The 22,988-nt window shown below is 39.9% G+C and overlaps 1 protein-coding gene across 22 annotated transcripts in view; it reads left to right on the forward strand.

The window, feature by feature from the left end:
• The first annotated feature begins 9,816 nt into the window (after window positions 1-9,816).
• ranbp2 (RAN binding protein 2) overlaps window positions 9,817-22,988 on the forward strand; it is a 231,696-nt gene continuing 218,524 nt past the window's right edge. For 17 of the 22 annotated variants that reach the window (XM_052564565.1, XM_052564564.1, XM_052564554.1 and 14 more), the window contains exon 1: window positions 9,817-9,903. In XM_052564565.1, the coding sequence (XP_052420525.1) occupies window positions 9,832-9,903 (72 nt within the window). In that variant the 5' untranslated portion in view covers window positions 9,817-9,831. The remainder of the gene's footprint in view (window positions 9,904-22,988) is intronic. The other 5 variants (XM_052564559.1, XM_052564560.1, XM_052564561.1 and 2 more) reach the window with 2 other exon arrangements.

The following is a 22,988-nucleotide window of genomic DNA, read 5'->3' on the forward strand; positions in this document are numbered from 1 at the left end:
CCCAGTCAGGGGAAGATTGTGCGAACATGCATCTCCACCTCGTCTCCTCCCTGAAATCACCATATATGAAGCTTACAACGCCTAGTTTTACTATGCATAACCTCATTTGCATATCATTTCTATGCACATTCCCATTCAAATGACATCATATTTAACATTGTTTAAGGTTCAAGACATCAAAAGAAATATGAGATATGGACTATAAATGCTATTTGTGCCATACACAATTTTTATTGCTAAAAAGCATCCAGTATCCTTGGTATAAATCTATAAAAAAAATCTGTCCAGTGACTGAATAGTATTTCAGCTGTTTTAAACCTTTAAAATCAAATTTGATTTATGCGGTTTTGCTGATAAGGTGAACATCTCTTGGTTATTTTTAGCCTATATGTATTGCAGTGTAAATAGAATTGTCTGACTCTGTGTCTCACTGACAAAAGTAGCCTATTTTTAAAAGAAAACATGCAAATTAAGTTGTATCATTCAAATACAGTGGCATTTTTCATAATGTTGTAGAGATTACTTTACACAACATCAACGTAATCAACATCTCCGTGCAGCTGCAGTTGTACATCATTGGATCTATTCAATGGACCATGGGACCACTGAATCCAGCAGTGTCCCCCATAATATCGAAGTAAGTACACATCATTGATCATTGTTCTCACTAAAATATTTACGCATAGCATGAGATCTGCAGTTTAGCTTAAAGATGAATTATCGTGCATCTATAGCACTTGTTGCTGTCATTGACACAGCATGCAACAGGAACAATTATCAAGCGCATCTACTAACGATACAACCATCCGCTCTGCTGTTAAACTAATTATTATGCTCACAAGGCTCAAATTGCTCACGAGAGCCATTGCTCACTCAGGAACTATCAGATGGTAAATCTATCTCCATAGGAAGCATTAAATCAGGTTTTGATAGGATTCCCACAGACTGAATTGATATGAGTGAGCTCTTGATATAGATACTTCGCACGCGATTCATCGTCAGAGTGTACTAATACGACCGACTCACAACTTTACACGAGATCTGCTCCCCACTGGAAGAAGCTATACATTCAACAAAATTAAAGCATCCACAAACAACTGCCAATTTCAACTTTAATTCATCTCTGGACGTCTTCACAAAGCTAAGCAACTTATTTCATTTTTACTGCCTAGTGCTATTTGGCAAACATGCTTCAGACATTGCTTATTGTAAAAGTTATTGTAACCCCCCAGGGCGAAGCAGAAGACCACCACATCTGTGCGGCCGGACCAACAGGAGGATTAGTCTGGTTGGGCAAGTCTGAAACAAAGAATCTGAGTAGCCTCCGTGGCCACAACAGGATCAGTCGGATGCTCATAGAGTTCGACTGGGACCTGACGAGGCTCTGGTAACCCTATGGTGTTTAGACTGGATTCCAGAAGATCAATGCTGACTTGATTCTGCTCCTGAAGATCCATGGTGGTCTGACTCTGCTCATGAAGATCATTGGTGAGTTGCATTTGTTCATGAAGATCATTAGTGACTTGCATTTGTTCATGAAGATCATTGGTGACTTGCATTTGTTCATGAAGATCAATGGTGACTTGCCTTTGTTCTTGAAGATCACCGGTGACTTGACGCTGTCCTTAAAGATCACCGGTGACTTGACTCTATCCCTGAAGATCACCGGTGACTTGACTCGACTCTGGAAGGTCAACGGTGACTAGTCCTGACTCTGGAGGGTCAACGGTGACTAACCCTGACTCTGGAAGGTCAGCGGTGACTAGCCTTGACTCTGGAAGGTCGTCGGTGACTAGCCCTGACTCTGGAAGGTCTACGGTGACTAGTCCTGACTCTGGAGGGTCAACGGTGACTAACCCTGACTCTGGAAGGTCAGCGGTGACTAGCCCTGACTCTGGAAGGTCGTCGGTGACTAGCCCTGACTCTGGAATGTCGTCAGTGACTAGCCCTGACTATGAAAGGTCAACGGTGACTAACCCTGACTCTGGAAGGTCAGCGGTGACTAGCCCTGACTCTGGAAGGTCGTCGGTGACTAGCCCTGACTCTGGAATGTCGTCGGTGACTAGCCCTGACTCTGGAGGGTCGTTGGTGACTAGCCCTGACTCTGGAAGGTCATCTGTGACTAGCCCTGACTCTGGAGGGTCATCGGTGACTAGCCCTGACTATGAAAGGTCAACGGTGACTAACCCTGACTCTGGAGGGTCCATGAACACCTGACTTGACTCTGGAGGGTCCACAAGCACTTGACTCAACTCTGGAAAGTCAACGGGCACCTGACTCGACTCTGGAAGGTCAACAGGAATCTGACTTGATTCAGGAGGATCAACTGGAACGTGACTCGACTCTGGAGGGTCAACCGGAACCTGACTTGACTCTGGAGGGACAACCGGACACTGACTCAACTCTGGAGGGTCAACGGGAACCTGACTTGACTCTGGAGGGTTCACGGGAACCTGACTCAACTCTGGAAGGTCAGCTGTGGCTGTCATCCTGTGCAGAGGCATTGGGCAAGCAGTGCTTGTGCCATGACTCTGGACTGGCGACCATCTTGTGCTGTGGCGTTGGACCGGTGGCCAACTTGGGCATTGGCGCTGGGTTAGCGGCCATCTTGTGCTGTGGCGCTTCGCTAACGACCATCCCATGCTGCGGTGCTGGGCTGATGCCCATCTTGCATCGTGACACTGAGCTGGCGCCCATCTTGTGCTGTGGTACTGGGCTGGTGGCCATCTTGTGCTGTGGCGCTGGATTGGCGCTCATCTTGGGCCATGACTCTGGACGGGTGGCCAACTTGGGCTGTGGCTCTGGACCAGTGGCCATCTTGGGCATTGGCACTGGGTTAGCGGCCATCTTGTGCTGTGGTGCTGGGCTGGCGACCCCCTGGTGTGGTGGCGCTGGGCTGGCGGCCATCTTGGGCTGTGGCGCTGGCTCAGCAGCCATGACGTGAACAGTTTTGGGAGTCTCTAGGATCCTTGACAGCATGGAGAAATAATCCAGAAACGTGTCAGCGGCCATCTTGGGTGTTGGCGCTGAGCTGGCGGCCATCTTGCACCGTGGTGCTGGACTGGTGACAACTTTGTGCTGTGGCGCTGTGCTGGCATCTATCCTGCCTCATGGCGCTGGTCTAGCGGCCATTATGTGTAATGGCACCACCATGGCGGAAGTGCGCTTCTTCTCCCCTCTCCGTCCGCCATGGTGAGACGGTGGCTCTGATCCATCCCACACAAGCCCTGGATCGAAGGAGGGCCATGGTTGAGAACGATGCTGAGCCTCCTCTCAACCACTCCCGCCTCGGCGACCTCCCCCGGAAAACCACCAGGCGAGTTCCCTCAAAACCATTCCTCTCCCGCTCTGTGGCTGGGGAGGAGACATAAGCAGACATACTGCTGGTTCTTTGTGTGACGGAGTCCTTCTGTCACTACTGGGATACAAGGATACACGGAGAGAGAACCAATTGCGGGTACATCTTTATTAAAGGGGCAATCCAAAGAATAAACAGTCCAGGCAGGGGTCAACATCCAACAAATCCAAAACATAAACAAATATGAACACAAGGCAAGGGCACGAATAGATGACGGACATGAATTAAACAAGGACTCCGTGACACATACTAAGACAGACCGGGTATAAATACACAGGGAGAGACCGGGCTTATATGGTTATACTTCCTGGTTCTGGTAAGAACTCTTGCTGCTGCATTTTGGACTAGCTGTAGTTTGTTTACCAAGCGTGCAGAACAACCACCCAATAAAGCATTACAATAATCTAACCTTGAGGTCAAAAATTCATGGATTAACATTTCTGCATTTGACATTGAGAGCATAGGCCGTAATTTAGATCTATTTTTGAGATGGAAAAGTGCAGTTTTACAAATGCTAGGAACGTGGCTTTCTAAGGAAAGATTGCGATCAAATAGCACACCTAGGTTCCTAACTGATGACGAAGAATTGACAGAGCAGCCATCAAGTCTTAGACAGTGTTCTAGTTTATTACAAGCAGAGTTTTAAGCATTCCCATTGAGCTCCCATTCATTTTGGCGTCACTTTGACAGCGAATAACTTTACATCTGAGGCGTTTAAAGACTCTGTTTGTCCATTATTTATTTCTGAAGATACACGACAATGTATAAAGGGCTCCATTACCTTCTATGTTACATTATGGCCCCGTAGAAACAGTTTTTGTAAAAATAGGCTAACGATTGCGTCATAACCACTCGTCTCTCTGTCGCATTACCGTACAGACAGGAGGAGAAGCTCGCGGGCAATTAACTTAATATGGCGTACTGGTGTTACATTTTAAAATACTATACAAAATAATTAATCAGAATACTTACTCCTGCTCACTCACGCCAAAGAACTCCCTGCTCAAGCTCGCCGTCTCTGCAAGATTAACGATGGCAGTTTTCACGCACAGCTACTAGAAGATTTACATCTGTCAGACAGGTTGCTGACGTTGTCAAGCTTCGTTTGAGTCTGCACGTCAGAAACGGAAGTGCTAAAAATAGCTAAAAATGAGCTTCACTTGTCTCAATTGAGTTCGAATGGGGTCGCTGTGTCCATTTCTTTTACTGTCTATGCCTAAGACAGTTGAGCAACTAGAAGCCTGTATTAGACAAGAATGGGACAACATTCCTTTTCCTAATCTGGAGCAGCTTGTCCCCTCAGTGCCCAGATGTTTGCAGACTGTTATAAAAAGAAGAGATAATGCCACACAGTGCTAAACATGGCCTTGTCCAAACTTTTTTGAGATGTGTTGATGCCATGAAATTGAAAATCAACTTATTTTCCCCTTAAAATTATACATTTTGTCAGTTTAAACATTTGATATGTCATCTATGTTGTATTCTGAATCGGGTTTGTAAAACAAATAACATATGGCTCTTACAGTTTGTGAATATTGACATGTTGCCTATACAGGTGCATCTCAATAAATTAAAATGTCATGGAAATGTTCATTTATTTCAGTAAGTCAACTGAAATTGTAAAACTCATGTATTAAATATATTCAATGCACACAGACTGAAGTAGTTTAAGTCTTTGGTTCTTTTAATTTTGATGATTTTGGCTCACATTTATCAAAAACCCACCAATTCACTATCTCAGCAAATTTGAATACTTCATAAGACCAATTAAAATATATATATACATTTTTATGATTTGTTGTCCTTTTACTGTACATGTACTCAATACTTAGCATGGGCTCCTTTTGCTTTAATTACTGCCTCAATTCGGCGTGTCATGGAGGTGATCAGTTTGTGGCACTGCTGAGGTGGTCTGGAAGCCCAGGTTTCTTTAACAGTGGCCTTCAGCTCATCCGCATTGTTTGGTCTCTTGTTTCTCATCTTCCTCTTGACAATAGCCCATAGATTCTCTCTGGGGTTCAGGTCTGGAGAGTTTGCTGGCCAGTCAGTCACATCAACACCATGGTCATTTAACCAACTTTTGATGCTTTTGGCAGTGTGGGCAGGAACCAAATCCTGCTGGAAAATGAAATCATCATCTTCAAAATTTGGTCAGCAGAAGGAAGCATGAAGTACTCCAAAATTTCTTGGTTCTTGGTGCAGTGACTGTGGTTTTCAATAAACACAATGGACCAACACCAGCAGATGACATTGCACCCAAATCATCACAGACTGTGGAAACTTCACACTGGACTTAAAGCAACTTGGGCTATGAGCTTCTCCACCCTTCCTCCAGACTCTAGGACCTTGGTTTCCAAATGAAATACAAAACTTGTTCTGATCTGAAAAGAGGACTTTGGACCACTGGGCAACAGTCCAGTTCTTCTCTTAGCCCAAGTAAGATGCCTCTGATGTTGTCTGTGGTTCAGTAAATCTCTTGACACGTTTGTGTGTGGTGCTCTTGATGTCTTGACCCCAGCCTCAGTCCATTCCTTGTGAAGTTCACTCAAATTCTTAATTTCTATTTTGCTCATTAAAATAGGATTCCACTTTTAATGCTCAGATGAAAAATAAACCACCATTTCTTTAGGATGATATAATATATAATTCATATAATATGAATATTACTGTACACCTGTTAAATGTTTCAAATCTAAAATATGGTGTAATACTGCGTAGATTAGAGAAAATATAGGCACAGGCTCATAGGCTTGACATTTATCCTGCTTGAATTAGTTCTAAGAAATGCACATAACTTCATAATTAGGCCTACAAAATGTTCATCTATAAATATTAAATATTTTAACTACAGTGTTTTTCTTCAATTTTCCTGACTGCAGATGTGAAATGTTACACATCTGACTTTGTATTTAAAGGGGGGGTGAAATGCTATATCATGCATACTGAGTTTTTTACACTGTTAAAGAGTTGGATTCCCATGCTAAACATGGACAAAGTTTCAAAAATTAAGTTGTACGTTTGAAGGAGTATTTCTGTTGCAAAAATACTCCTTCCGGTTTGTCACAAGTTTGGGAAAGTTTTTTTCGAGTATGGCTCTGTGTGACGTTAGATGGAGCGGAATTTCCTTATATGGGTCCTGAGGCACTTCTGCCGGAAGAGCGCACGCTCCCGTATAGCAGAGCACTGAGAGCACAACAGACTTCACTGATCAGAGCGAGAGCGTCGCCAAATGTCACAAAAGAAGTGTGTTTTTGGTTGCCAGGGCAAGACAACCCTGCACAGATTACCAAAAGAGAAACAGCATTAAGGGACGAGTGGATGGAGTTTATTTTTACAGAGCATCAACAGAGTTGTGCAAGTGTTTGTGTTTGTTCCCTGCATTTCGGATTGCACATCGTTTATTTCTTAAGGATAATGCAGTCCCAACGAAAAAGGGTCACGATCGTGTGTTGTAACCGCATGCGGAGAGTAAAACTGCTTCAAATATCTCTGGGTTGTTAACTTAGCTATCGGCGTGTAAGCACATCAAGTAAACAACATGCGATGTTGTCATCAAACTGCACTTTCCACATGTACAGCTTAAAAAAAAAGGAAAAATAAAAGTGACATAAAGTGGAACTTTGGTCATTTTCCAAAACCCCTAAGCAAATATATAAGGTTTCAGTACGTACGCCTTTGCTGATGCTGCTCTTGTTAAATATCAGCCTCTGGATCTGTGTCACAGCTTCACATTCTCTCAACTCAAAAGCCTACTGGCGCTCGTGATTCTTTAGCTCCGCCCACACGTCATGCCTCCAGGCGCTCGTGTTTTTCCGGGAAAAATCGGTACAGACTATTTTTCTCTTATAAATATAATAAAAATAAAGACTTTTTGGAATTATGAAGGATGCAGTACTACTCTATAGGTACTCAAGATTAACAGGATATTGAGTGAAAACGAGCATTTCACCCCCCCTTTAAAGTGAATTTAATAAAAACACTACAGAAAGAGAGCAAAGAACATTTTACTATTGGGGTGGGAAAATTTGTTCAGTCATGTATTACTCATGTAACAAAATAGTTTTCATTAATAATCATTGCTATATAAATGACTTTGTCTAGTGCTTTTAGCATGACTGAAAATTTAATAACTACATATAGAAGCCACCTAACCATTGCGTATCACACCAAAGTCCATTTCTGTGTAGAACGCCAAATATAAACAGAAACTTGTGGTACTGATATGCTCTTTCATAATTTTCTGATATAAAGCAGCATATATTATTATTTTTTGACACATGCCCTGCAGCATTGCAAACGTTGCAGTTAATTACCAGAATAAAATGCAGTCAAACGAACATTTAAATAGTCCCCTGCACAATCCGTGCCATTCTCAGGCCATGCTCATGTGAAGAGGATGATTTTATTCATTTATTTATTGGCGAAAAGCACGTCAAGTACAAAGCTTGATTTACATAATACATAGTTTACCATTCAGAGATGTTGGCGAATGTGGAAACATTTGGATTTGTGCCGAATGAAAGAGGTATCTGCATGAGAACAGTGGCGTTTGCTTTCAGTTTCAATTTAAATGAAATCGTTTTGACTTGTTTAGCAACCTGTATTTGTTCATTCTTGTTCTGTTCTGAATACTGTTCAGTTTAAAAGATTTGTTGTGCTGTAAGGAAGATAGCTATTGTGTTTATTGTTTTTGCATTAGGGCCTGTAACTTTCTGCTTTATTTAATGCTGTAAATGCGGTTTGTGCTTGTGAAAGTGAGAGTAACTCAAAAGTAGTGTAAGGCATAACATTTTATTTTGTAATGTAATAATTAATTAATCTATTACATTTGGGAATTCATTTGCCCAAACACTCTATTGTCTATTGTGAAATATATTTTCTTTCTTTGTTTCTTAGATTTTACCTGAAATTAGACTTAAGCAATATGGTTACATGAGTCATTATAATTTATGTTGATATAATAAATTTTCATGTAGGAAGATCATGAATTATTGTACTTATCATAAATTGTTTACAAATACCTTTGTTCTTTCTATGGTTGCAGAGTTATAATAAATAGACCTGAAATGTAACGACTTGTGACTGCTGATGATATAATTGCTTTTTAACGAATAAAGGTAAAATAATAATAATAATAATAATAATAATAATAATAATAATAATAATAATAATAATAATAATAATAATAATAATGTTTTAATAAATAAGAAAGGTATTCCTTCAACATATGGCTTCCAGATTCCAACAAATAAATAATAATTAATAATATTATATTATTAGCAAAATACTTTATACATAAGTCTCTGAATTGCTAATTTGCTATTTAAAACTACTCATATGAATGTCTGCAATTCAGTTTAGACAGTTTGCAAGAGTGTTTAGTGTCTTTGGTATGGAAATGATCTCTGTGGGACGCTGGAGCAGTGAACAAAGTGTGAGAGAAATCAAGGGCACAGATCCAGCTATCACAAGCGTGTTTGGACTTGTCTTTTCTACTTAATTTTACACTTCGGTAAGTTAATGAAGAAGGAAGTTGCAGTTTAGAGCAATATATTTATCTTATATTATTTGCAAAGATTTAAAATAACTGATTTTTTCTGATTTATTATTATTATTATTATTATTATATACATAGTAATAGTACATTTTCAGTCATGCTAAAGCCATTCATAAGAGCACTAGAAAAAGTTATCATCTATATAGCAATAATTATTAATGAAAACTGTAACAGTAATGTTTTGTTGCATGATTAATAAATGACTGATAAAATTATCATCCCTGCAGTAAAATATTAACACTTTTTGATGCAGTAAATGGCATAACTTAAGTGTCCATTCCTCCAAAGGAGAGAAAACTTCTTTCACAAACAAATATGTGTCTGTCTCTTTTAAAGTGTTAAATGTATAATGAGTTGTCTTTGTAGGGGCTATTACAGCACAGTGTTTAAGCCTAAGGCCATGCATAATTATATGTTTTAAATGTCCTCCATTGTTTTTAGAAATTATCTAATACTTCTCAGAGGCCCTAAGTAAATGAAAAATCTAATTGCATTAAAATGTTTGTATAATATGACTTGCAATTCTATATTTTTTATTTTTTTTTTTTATTTATTTTAGACTTGGTGTTTTTTGTTATACTTTTGGTCCGGAATTAATATGGTTCTATTGTGTGGAGCCTTCCATACCAGATACTTCACTGCATGCTAATTAATGCCATTTTGCTGCTTTAAGATTTTGTACTTGTTTGGGGGTGGGGCCAGGTAAGGGCATCATTTTCATTGCATAATTTAGACAAAACCACCACTCTGACAACACCCAATTATCAGAAACGCCCAATTTTGCTCTACACAGAAACCTGAGTCATCCTTGATCATGCATCATTCACACGTGAACAGAGAGAGACAGGAGCTGCTGATCCGTGCTTTGATTATCAACTTCTAAAGCAGAGTTTGAGAAGAGTTTGTTACAGCAGTCATGAGACGGAGTAAAGCTGATGTGGAGCGCTACATCTCTTCAGTCCAGAGCGCGTCTCCGTCACAGAAAACGGTAAGAAGGGCGTCACGGGCCTAATGCTGTCAGTAACGGACACTACATTCAGAGATTCAGCCTAGGAAATCTTCAAAAGATCTTTAACGATTTAGCAAAATGACAAGAAACAAGCTGTGTTCTAATGGTTTCAAATGTAGAAGAGATGTATAATGTATAATGTAAAAGTGCAGGATAGGGACCATCTGCAAAGTGCGAAACAAAGAGCATAAGGAGCAATTATTCCATCTAAAAGCTTCATTAGTGAAATATATCAAATTAATTATGAAACACAAGGGGTGTGTCTTATTACTGGATCATAAAATAACATTTAGATGTTGATTTTATTCACAGAACTACAGCACTACAAAAGTAAATGGAACAATTGATAAAAAGTATGCAAAGCATTACAAAGATTGTGCAGTTTACCGCCCTCTAGAGGAAGATACTGCACTTGTCTCGACCAAGTCTGACGTTCAGAAGTTAAAATATTTATTTAGAATGCACACAGTTTGATATGTAAACTTAAATGGGTGTGTCTCTTTTACTTGTTCAAAGAACAATATTTACAGCCATCTTTTACTATCGTATGTAAGTCAGGATGAACTCTACTGAACTGAATTGAAATCGGTTATCTCATTCATTTATAAACACAGTATTCCATCTTAACTTCAAAGTGTCTTGTTACCGGTTCAATTTGATTTAAATGTTGGTTTTATTCACAAAACTGTAATGCAGCACATGATATTGAAATGTCAACAAATACATAAATCAATGTAAAAAAAATGTCTAGGGGCCTCGGGCTTGAAATGTCCCTCCTTCCAGAATGTGTTTTCAAGGGGGCCCACAGCAACAACCTGCATTGGGCCCTGGATACTCCAGCTACAGCCCTGGTTCTATAAAAGATTGGGAGCCCTTCTTATTTAAGGGCCCAATAGTAACAGGAGTACCAGAGAGCCATCATAGACCAAGAACCTATTAAAATGTAGATTTTCAAACTCAAGTCGAAATAACTGAAAAACAACACTCTATTCCAATTCAATAGCATATTTTCTGTTATAGTTCAGTGAATAATAATAAAAAAATCTTATTAAAACAATAACAATACACACACCATGAGGGCGATATAGAAGAGTGTATTTATTTTAAATGAATTTATTTATTGAATTTCGTTTCAATAGAATGTACTTTTTTTGATGTCACACTTCTGTGAAAATAGGACCTGCATCTCAAGGACCTGGAATTAGCTTACTGCATATTGTTTGTTTGTTTGTTTGTTTATTTATTTAAAAGGGACAATGCACATTAATGAACATAAGGACAATGTCCAAATGTAAATGAGCCAGATATAGCCGTACAGACTAATTTTCCTTCGCAGGTTGTTATTATAAAACTGTAAAAAACATTGCATACATACACATTAAAAACATAAACAGATTACATAGACACAGTCAACATATGTTTCTTACTTCTGTAGGTATTGTGTTCTAGGTATGCGTTAAGATTTTGTTTAACAAATTCATTAAGTGGAGGGGGGGCTAAACCATGAAACATTTTATACACAAGCAAGATATCAGCAAATTTGACCATATTTTCCCAGTTTAAAAAACCATGTTTCTTTAAAATATTACAATGATGAAAAGAATTTGACTTATTATCCATAGTTTTCAAAGCCTGTTTATAAACTGTTTCTACTGACTGTAATGCAGTCCTTCCTGTCTGTGTCCAGCTGGTCATACAGTAGTTCATATGCGACAATATCATGGCATCGATGTACAACTTTGAGGCCTCTGTAGTCAAATTACTTCTAATATGCCTAAAATGTAAAGTTAAATTTAATTCTGTTTACAACTTTTTTAACTTGTGATTTAAATGGCAGTTGTGTGTCTAGTATTATACCTAAATATTTAAACTCCTGTACAACTGACAGTGTTCTTCCTGCTACAGTAACTTCTGGATCGGGATCTTTATTTGCTGATTTTGAAAAGAACATGCATTCAGGAATATCTACTGCATTATTGAATGATAATGTTTTTAATGTTGTTTTTCTTTTATTAATATATTTATTAATAGTAATAATATAATAATAACCACTATCGCATATCCTGTTTACAACATTTCTTATTTAAATTCAAGTGAGCATTATAAATATTTGTCTTTGTATCTTGTGTTTGTTTTGTTAATTATATATATATATATATATATATATATATATATATATATATATATATATATATAATGTAAAAATAAAAAAACAACAACAACAATATTATGGTGGAAAAATATTAACAGTTTTATAATTTTCATGTACTTTGTAGACAGTCCCTAGCTGGCTTAAGCACTAGCTGCTCGAGACTTTTTGTGTTGCTACAAATCGAGGAGGATTTAAACAAATAAACTGCGATGTGTGTTCAGTTCTACATTTTATTGCTTTTCAGATAAGCCATTTTTTTTTATTTTATTTTTTTTACAATTTTACTCATCCACTAAGAATTTATGAATTTTTTTCATGGCTGAATATGTCGACATTAAACCTCGAACGGACTTTATATCGGTGTTCAAACTGTGACAGGAACACCATGAACAGACACCTGCTTCTAGTTAAACCTTGGACTTACACAAACTCACACTGTCTGTCTGTAACTTCAACTTGATCTACAGATCTGTGTGAGGGTAGTTATTATTAATAATAATAATAATAATAAAGACCTCTAATACTAGCTCTATTCTATCTGTTTTCTTTTTTATTTATTATATTATTTAAAAGCCCTTGCTATGTGTACTGTGTGTAATTTAACTGAGACTTGTTATAGCTCTTATATATCATTGCTCTTTTTGTTGTTCTTGATTGCTTCCACTGTCCTTATTTCGAAGTCGTTTTGGATAAAAGCTTCTGCTAGATGACTAAATGTAAATATGATGACGGGACCTTCGGGACTGATCTTGATGTTGTAATCTGCCAACTTTTGAGCTCTAAAAAAACAAAAACAGACTTCAGATGCTGTTTCTGTTCTACACAAGTATGTTAAATGCACAATTTACAATGTTAATGACTTTAATTGACAATGAAGTTGAAGTTGATCATATTTGTTTCAATGGGTCTAACAATGTGATTAAACTTGCCATGTTTTTGGGAAACACAGCCCTTAACATTGTTTTGTGGGTGAGATTCAGTTCCCAGCATTCAGCACTGCTCAGATAAATTGAAAATTACAGTTTTTGATTGACTGCTTTATTGCTGTTTGAACACTGCATACAGTAATGCAGTTGTTTAATGCTCTCTGGCATGTTCATTCACACCTAAACCAAACAGACGTCTGCAATGAGTTTCAGATGCTGTGCAACGAGATCAGTCCACTGTTTAGTCAGGTTATGCCATCCCACATGCAAAGTCATAGGGCAAATCCATGCAAATGTCTGCCTTCCCTTCTGAAAACAAACAAACAAACACATAACAACAACAACAGACACCTCAATAAATGTCAATAAAAAAAAAAAAAAACAACAACAGACACTGTGAAGTGTATCTATCTTCGTATAATATATATAGATATATGAAGAGACAGTAGATCGTCTTTAACTCGCTTTATTCAGCATGAAGCAACCGCATACACGAGAATCTCTCTTGTGTTATCTTTCTGTATGTCCATCACCCATACGTAAGCCCTGACGTATATCCAATCACAGAGCATAACTGGTTCACGTGACATCTCCCCCTTTAAGTCTAAGGATTCATACAGTATTAAACAAAACAACTGTTTCTCAGAAACATACCCTGAAATTACTTTTCGGTCTAAAACACAATATTTTCCATATTCTCTTTTTTCCAAAAATGTATTAAATAAACATAAGAACTCTTATTCTATTTATCAATATTATTTTTAAACTTGCTGTTTAAGTAGACATTAACAAAATACATCTGAACAAGCAAATATAAACAAACATTCTTCTCAGACCTTCCCTTTTGTCCTTCAACATAAGTGGTCTGTACTCATTTGTGAACATCACTAGTTAACTCATTTCTTCTGACTAGTAAGTTAACTTGACGGCAGGTTTCACAACACGTCCAGAGCGTGTTCTCAAAACTCTGGGTGACGATGTTATACTACCAGTCTCTGAATTATTTTGAGTTGGACAGGTAGCTGATGTTATGCTGCCCGGCGGGTTGGAGACTTTTGGTGATTGTGTTGGAGAGTCGTTCCTTTCTTGGTTGACAATCTGCAGGTGCCTCCGGTTTCGTCTGATGGTGTCTCCTTGTGGCGTTTTCACCACAAACGAACGGGGAGTGGAACACGAAGCCTGAATCACCCCGGTGCCTCTCCATGTCTTTTCTGAGTCTGTTTTCAGTCGCACTCTGTCTCCGACCCCTAAGGCGGGAAGCTGCTTAGCTGAGTATCTCCTGTTGTAGGTGTATTCGTAGGCCTGCTTAGCTTTGGCATCTGTCTGCCTGACTGTAGACAGATTTGGCCATGACGGTCTCAACTGATGGTGGAGCTTGGGGACTGTGGTTCGCAGTCTCCTTCCCATGAGGAGTCTGGCTGGGCTTTCTTTTGTCGGCTCCGTAGCGGTGTCCCTGTAGATCAGGAGAGCTAGCTGGGGGTCTTGTTGCCTAAGAATGCTTTTAGCGGTCCTGACAGCTCGCTCCGCCATCCCATTAGCTTGGGGATAATATGGGCTTGATGTAGTATGCTGGATGTCATACTTAGATGTGAAGTCCTGGAACTGCCGTGAGGTGAACTGTGGGCCGTTATCCGTAATCAGCTCTTCAGGTATCTCGAACCGTATAAATATGCTCATCAGCTTACTTATAACTGCTTCACTCGTGGTCTGGGTGAGACTTAATACTTCAAGCCATCTTGAATAATAGTCAATAACAACCAGGAAGTGCTTTCCTTTAAACTCACAAAGATCTGCAGCTAGTTTTTGCCACGGGAGTTTCGGCAAAGGCGTTGTAATGAGTGGTTCCCGGCTTTGGCTTGGTTTGTGCTCATTGCAGTGTGGGCATGAGGACACTTTCTCCTTTACTGCATGGCTTATCTTTGGCCACCAGATGGCATCATTGTATCTCTCCCTGGATTTGTTTAGGCCTTGATGCCCATGGTGGATTCTCTCCAGCATCTCAGTTCTCATTATTTGTGGGATTACTATTTGGTTTCCCCTCTTTACCAGTCCATTATGCTCACTGAGACTACTTCTCTCCATAAAATAGTCTAGAGCAGGCCTCACGACATCCTTTCTATATCGTGGCCAGCCAGACTTAATGTATTGTCCGACTTTCTGCAGGGTTTCATCCTTCTCTGTCTCTGCTTTTATGCGCTCCAGCACTGTTTTAGGCCTTTCCAGCTCTGCGATGGAGTCCACATATGCCTGGATGTCCTCACTCAGTTTTGTGTCGTCCACTTTTGACTCTGGGTGCCTTGACAACACATCAGGTACTATCAGGTTTTTTCCTGGGATGTACTCAGCGACTGGGTTGAACTTCATTAGGCGGATCAGAAGTCGCTGACACCTTAGTGGAGTTTTGTCTAGGTCTCTGTGGTTGATGAGTGTCACCAGTGGTTTATGGTCCGTTAGTAGTTTGTAGCTTTCCAGACCACACAGATATAGATAGAACTTTTCTGAGGCCCATACACTAGCAAGACACTCCTTTTCTATTTGTGCGTACTTCTTTTCCGCTTCATTTAGTGTACGAGAGCAGTAGGCTACCGGTTTAAGTGTGCCTCCATGATTTTGCATCAGCACCCCTCCTAATCCATAACTGGATGCGTCAGCACCTACTACGGTGGGCAGTTTTGGATCAAAGTACTGAAGAACGGGTGCAGAGGATATCAGCGACTTTACTTTCTGGAAGGCTGCTTCTTGCTGCGAGTCCCACACCCATGCTACTGCATTCTTTAACAGCTCGTTAAGGGGATGAAGGATTTGTGACAAATTGGGTATGTATCTGCCGACATAATTCACCATACCAAGTACTCTTTTTAACTCACTCACATTTGTAGGTGTCTCCAGAGCGGTGATAGCGGACACTCTTTCTGGGCTTGGAGTTACGCCCTCTTGACTGATGACCTGGCCCAAGAAGTGAATGGAAGCCTGCCTGAACTTACACTTTTGGCGGTTAAGTTTTAAACCAGATGCACGGATTGTCTCCATCACCTTTTTCAGGCGGCTGTTGTGCGCTTCCAGAGTAGCTCCGAACACAAGAATATCATCCATATAAACGACTGTGCCCTCGTGATCATGCAGTAGTTCTTGCATCCTCCTTTGGAATATTTCTGGTGCTGATGTTATCCCGAATGGGAGCCGTTTAAAACAGTATCGACCATTTGGTGTTATAAAGGTTGTTAATTTTGAGCTTTCTTCATCCAGAGCCATTTGCCAAAATCCACTGGCAGCATCCAGAGTTGTGTACACCTTACTTCCAGCCAGTTTGTGTAAGATGCTGTCTGTGGTCGGCAAGATGAATTTTTCTCTTTTCACGTTCTCGTTTAGTTTAGTGAGACCTACACAAATTCTTACTTTACCGTTTGGCTTTATCACAGGCACCATAGGCGCTACCCATTCTGTAGGCTCTGTCACGCGCTCTATTATGCCATTTTCCTCCATTCGCTTAAGCTCCTCCTCTACTTTAGGTAGCAGCGGAATGGGTATGCGGCGAGGGGCTACAACGCTGTATGGCTTAGCATTTTCTTTTAGGACTATTTTTATGGGGTCTCCCTTAAGCAGCCCTAATTCCCCAAACACACTGACTTCTTCAATGTGTTGTATTAGACCCAGACGAACACCGACAGATCTACTCAGTAAATTATCACAAGTAGACTTTGCCACTATTACTCTAAAGTAACAGTCTGTTGTTTTTCTTCCTTTTGTCTCTTGCGTCTTAGCTAGGAATTGCCCCAAATGGACCACTTTTCCTCCTGGACTTTCCAGTTTAGAGGTGACTGGACTAAGTTTCGGCTTGACACGGAGGCTGCTATATGTAGCCTCATTTATTATTGTCGTGTCAGCACCAGAATCAATCTTGAAGCTGACTGGAGTATGGCATATCACTAGTGTTGTGCGCCATGGTGGCTCTGTATCTGTGATGACTTCATCCACTGTAGCCTCATTCTTGGTCATAGTCTCATTTATTGATCCTAAGAATAAGCTGTCTACTTCTTCAGTCACTTCTTGTATCATTCTGGTTTTGCATTTGTTTGCGAAGTGACCAATTTTGTGGCATTTGTTACATTCTCTGTCTTTAGCTGGACATTTGTCTCTTGCATGTCTGCGCCCACATCTACCACAGTTTTTCTTTTCATTTTCTTTTCGTCCTCCTGCTGCCTCATATTGTGTTTTTTTCCACTTATTTTTATAAACTTTTGATTTCACTTCATCAACGTGCCCTGATGCACCAGCCTCGCTGTTCTGTTGCTTCACTAACTCAGAATGCCTGGCCATGTCAACTGCTTTCTTCAGAGTTAGGTCACTTGTCATTTGTAGCTTCAATGAAAGATCTTTGTCTTTAATCCCTATAACAAGTCTATCTCTTATTTCCTCCTCCTTTTCATGAAAGTCACAGTGGGCTGCGAGTTCATACAAGTGCCTTATATACTGTTCAACGGACTCACCCGCCTCTTGTGTCCGTGAATGAAAACGTGCTCTCTCAAAAATCACATTTCTTTTTGGCACGAAGTGCGCGTCAAACAGCTTTAGCACTTGGTCAAAATCCTCCTCCTCTCCCTCGTCGTCATCTGGCGAGACGAATGAATTGTACATTTGCTCTGCCTCCGGGCCCATAGAATAAATCAGTGCGCTGACCTGAACATCGGCTGGCTCTTTGTTAAGCTTCGTTGCTATTCGATACCGGGAGAAGAGTTATTTCCAATCGGGCCAATCCTCCGGTTTAGCGAAGTTAAGCTGCTCCGGCGCCGAAAACTTTGCCATCCTGTCCGGTTTTGTCCTGTCAAACTACTTCCTTCAGTCAGCGTGCTGTGTCGGTTCACTTCTGACACCATGTGAAGTGTATCTATCTTCGTATAATATATATAGATATATGAAGAGACAGTAGATCGTCTTTAACTCGCTTTATTCAGCATGAAGCAACCGCATACACGAGAATCTCTCTTGTGTTATCTTTCTGTATGTCCATCACCCATACGTAAGCCCTGACGTATATCCAATCACAGAGCATAACTGGTTCACGTGACAGACACCATCACAAAATGTGTGATGGTTTTATTGGTTATAATGGGACTAGTTCTTGTTTTTAATGGAAACTCTAATGGACCCTGTTGGGTTTCTACTGGTGGCTTGTAAAATCCATTTATCCTAATGCAGTGTTTCCCAAACCTTTCCTGAAGGACATTTTGTATGTCTCCCTAATCATACACACCCAATTTAGTTCTTGCAGTCCCTACTGATGAGCTGATGGAATCAAGTGTGTTAGATAAGGGAGACATACCAAAAGTGCAGGGCAAGGGGGTCTCCAGGACAGGTTTGGGAAGCACATGTCCTGTAATGTAATGTCCCAGAACACATTACAACAAACACTTATGGCAAAAGTTTGATTGTCTGTAATAGTATCTGTAGTGGAAACCTTTAGAAAGTTTTTTTTTTTTTTTTTTTCATTAATGTCCTTTAACAGAACTTTTGATTCAGATTTAAAAAAAAAATTTGATAGGACAAACATGCACCATAAAAAAGAAAAATTGCCCTAATAAAGGATGTTTAACTATGTGTACAGCATTACTCTACATGACTTTCCAAATAGTGCAAGGGATTTTGATTCATAATTGGTATTGTTAAAAATGAACAAGTCACTGAATCATTGGCATTAAATCCCTTAAGGCCTTTCCACACTGAGCGCGATACAAGAAAAAAAAACAGTGGAATCACCATTGACTGGTGCTTTCACACCGAAGGCAAAATGATTGCTTGCCTTCTGCTAATTAATGCCTGCATGCTAGGTGGCACTGAACAACAATGCATTCTTCCTGAGATATGTATTTCATGGATGGATTTAACATTGTCCACTGCTCAAGATACTGCATTAAATTAAAATAAACAAAAGTTTGGTTCTACACCAGAAAAACAAACTATCTATAATGCTTAAAAGAATAGGCTACATGCTAAAATATAATTAGAAGTACAATTAGCATCAAGCTACAGTTGAAAATGTAATTATTAAATTACCCACTTTAAACCATCAGATTGCTTTTAATAACTTCTGATTGTGATCTATAGTTTATTAATAAGCAGGCACATGCTCTCTGTTATGTTTAATAATGCTACACTGCTAATATTTGTCTAAACATCCTTTTTTTTTGCTATAAAAATACCATGAGCTGCATACAAAACACATACAGAAAATATATTGTCATAATCATGTCTATTTTATTTCATACAAGTGCATCTCAATGAATTAGAATGTTGTGGAAAACTTCACTTCAGTAATTTAACTCAAATTGTGAAACAGGTGTTTTAAATAAATTACATGCACACACATTAAAGTAGTTTAAATCTTTGGTTCTTTTAATTTTGATGATTTTGGCTCACATTTAACAAAAACCCATAACCAGTGTCTGAGAAAGAGAATGTTAACTGAAACCTTCTCATCACTTCCAACCAGGGACAAAAGACCATCTGTAAAAAAAGGAGCATAGACCTATTTTTCTTCAACACCTAGCCCTGAATATCCCAGAATGGTAATGAACCAAACCTCAACCACTGAAGCAGCCGTGCCAAGAGCAATGACATGCAGACGTCCATGACATTCGGAGTCCCACATGGCTCAATTCTTGCACCGCTCTTGTTTAGCCTATATATGCTTCCTTGAGTCAAAAAAATGAGAAAGAACCAAATTTATTATCACAGCACAAGAACCAAAAAATATTATCATATTTTTCAGGTACGAAAGACTCAAGTTTGAAAAAAAAAAAAAAAAAAAAAAAATAAAAGATTGCTCAGTGGTTGGTTTTCCTAACCTCAGGAGACTAAGATGAGATTGTCTTATTTCTCGCATTTTAGTATCAACAGCATTTCAGATGTTTCTCCTAAAATTCCTTAGGAGAAATGGAAGTAGATGCAATGAGACATGATAAATTATTTAGGAAAAAAAAAGGAGTCAAAACAGATAATGTGTATAATGTATCTATTGTCTTGCTGCAATGTCTATCAAGACTCCATTACAGTAATGTTTTATTGCTCACTGGTTGATCTTTCTAACCTTGTGAGACTTATATGTGATTCTCATGTATTTATCTTTTTAGTCTCAAAAGTGTCTCAGATGTTTCTCCTAAAAATCCTTCGGAGAAATGATAGTAGACACAACTGAGACCCAAGAAAGTTCTGAAAGAAAGGAATCCAAAATGACAATGGGAGAAAAACATAGAGATCTATCTAGATTTATTGTCTTGCTGTAATCTCTTCCAAGATTCCATTATTTACTGCTCAGAGGTCTTTTTAAGGTAACACAATTTCTTTCTAGAATAAATATTTGTGATGTTAAAGAGATCTCACTTTTGACTTTTCTTTACTATAGGGAGTTCTTTAAAAAACATACTCAAGATCGAGTACTAGTCCAAGTACCCCAATTCTACTTTAAAGAGCCCCTATGCCTTTTCGAATATTAGCTTTCATGCAGTGTGTCATGTTGATGTATGAACATAATTTATGTATGAACATAAACTGTCTGCAAAGTTGTGAAGCCGTCTCTTTAAAATAAATTATTATTCTGTTATGGCTCTACATCATGAAGTTACATACTTGTGTAATGTCAACTTGCCTGCCCACGAACACAGTAAAATTTGTGGTTAACATCATGTCAAGAAGATACTGTATCTTGCGCTGTGAGAGTAAATTTGCTTTATCACATCTTATAATTACCACAAACTCATCAACACTTGACACTTACCACTGAGAAATGTCCTGCTCCAGTTGCACTTGCGAATTAGTCTCTTGTCGATCAACCTGTTCAACCACTTCATCATCAGACTCCGGCTCGATATGGTAAGGTACAATCGATACCATACCTCATCCTAACCCTACGTATTGACAAGTCTCCAGGGTTGTCATTATGTCATGGCAATGGGCGTTTCATACACCGCAATTTCATTTCCGACATGCTCTGTACATGGATGACCATGTAGACCATCTAGAGCCAATCTAGACTGTGCCACCTGACTAATCACAGCAGTTAGGTCTCACAGAAAGCAGGGGTTTAGAGAGACTGATTCTTTAAAGAGCCAGTAAGATGAAAATTATAAGCTTCCTATCACTGTTTATCTTCTTCTTCTTCTTTCGGCTTTTCCCTTCAGGGGTTGCCACAGCGAATCATCTCTGTCCACCTATCCCTATCTTCTGCATCCTCAACACTTGCACCCACTACCTTCAAATCCTCATTAATTCCATCTATATACCTCCTCTTTGGTCTTCCTCTTTGCCTCCTGCCTGGCAGCTCCATGTCCAACATTCTCCTACCAATATATTCACTCTCCCTCCTCTGAACATGTCCAAACCATCTTAATCTGGCCTCCCTAACTTTGTCTCCCAAACGTCCAACATGAGCTGTCCCTCTGATGTACTCGTTCCTAATCCTGTCCAATCTTGTCACTCCCAAAGAGAACCTCAACATTTTCAGCTCTGATACCTCTAGCTCTGATTCCTGTCTCTTCCTCAGTGCCACTGTCTCTAAACCATACAACATAGCTGGTCTCACCACTGTCCTGTACACCTTCCCCTTGATTCTCGCTGATATTTTCCTATCACACAGAACTCCCGACACCTTTCTCCACCCATTCCAACATGCCTGCACTCGCTTCTTTACCTCTTTCGCACACTCTCCATTACTCTGGACTGTTGACCCCAAGTACTTAAATTCTTGTACCTCCACCTGCTCCCTGCTCTCACTACAGATCACAATGTCATCTGCAAACATCATTGTCCAAGGAGACTCCTGTCTGACCTCCTTTGACAACTGGTCCATCACTATAGCAAACAGGAAGGGGCTCAGAGCCGATCCCTGATGCAGTCCCACCTCCACTTTGAACTCTGACCTACAGCACACCTCACCACTGTCTGGCTCCTCTCATACATGTCCACCACCACTCTGACATACTTCTCTGCTACTCCTGACTTCCTCATACAGTACCACAGCTCTTCTCTTGGCACCCTGTCATACGCTTTCTCCAAGTCTACAAACACACAGTGCAACTCCCTCTGACCATCCCTATACTTCTCCATCAAAATTCTCAGAGCAAAAATTGCATCTGTTGTGCTCTTTCTGGGCATGAAGCCATACTGCTGCTCACAAATTTCCACTACCTTCCTTAACCTAGCTTCCACTACTCTTTCCCATAGCTTCATTGTATGGCTCATCAACTTTATCCCCCTATAGTTGCTGCAACTCTGTACATCACCCTTATTCTTCAAGATCGGCACTAACACACTTCTTCTCCATTCCTCAGGCATCCTCTCACTCTCTAAAACCCTGTTGAACAAACTAGTCAAAAATTCCACAGCTACCTCTCCTAGACATTTCCAGACCTCCACCGGGATGTTGTCAGGACCAACTGCCTTTCCACTTTTCATCCTCTTCAAAGCCTTCCTGACTTCATCCTTTCCAATCTTATCTACTTTCTGTTCCACAGAGTTCACCCCTTCTACTCTTTTTTCCCTCTCATTTTCCTCATTCATCAGCTCTTCAAAGTACTCCTTCCATCTCCTCTGTACACTCTCCGCACTTGTGAGCACCCTTCCGTCTCTATCCTTAATAACTCTGACTTGCTGCACATTCTTCCCATCTCGATCCCTCTGCCTAGCTAACCTGTACAAGTCCTTCTCTCCTTCTCTAGTGTCTAACCTAGTGTACAACTCGTCATATGCCTTCTGCTTGGCCTTAGACACCTCCCTCTTCACTCTGCGCTGTAACTCCTTGTATTCCTGTCTATTCTCTTCAGTCCTGTCCATGTCCCACTTCTTCTTGGCTAACCTCTACTATCCTGAACTTTTTCATTCCACCACCAAGTCTCCTTATCTTCTTTCCTCCTTCCGGATGACAGACCCAACACCTTTCTCCCTGTCTCCCTGATTACTTCTGCTGTATATTCCCAGTCATCTGGCAGGACTAC

This window comes from Carassius gibelio, chromosome B9 (genome assembly GCF_023724105.1).
Source record: "Carassius gibelio isolate Cgi1373 ecotype wild population from Czech Republic chromosome B9, carGib1.2-hapl.c, whole genome shotgun sequence".
In the NCBI taxonomy this organism is placed as follows: domain Eukaryota; kingdom Metazoa; phylum Chordata; class Actinopteri; order Cypriniformes; family Cyprinidae; genus Carassius; species Carassius gibelio.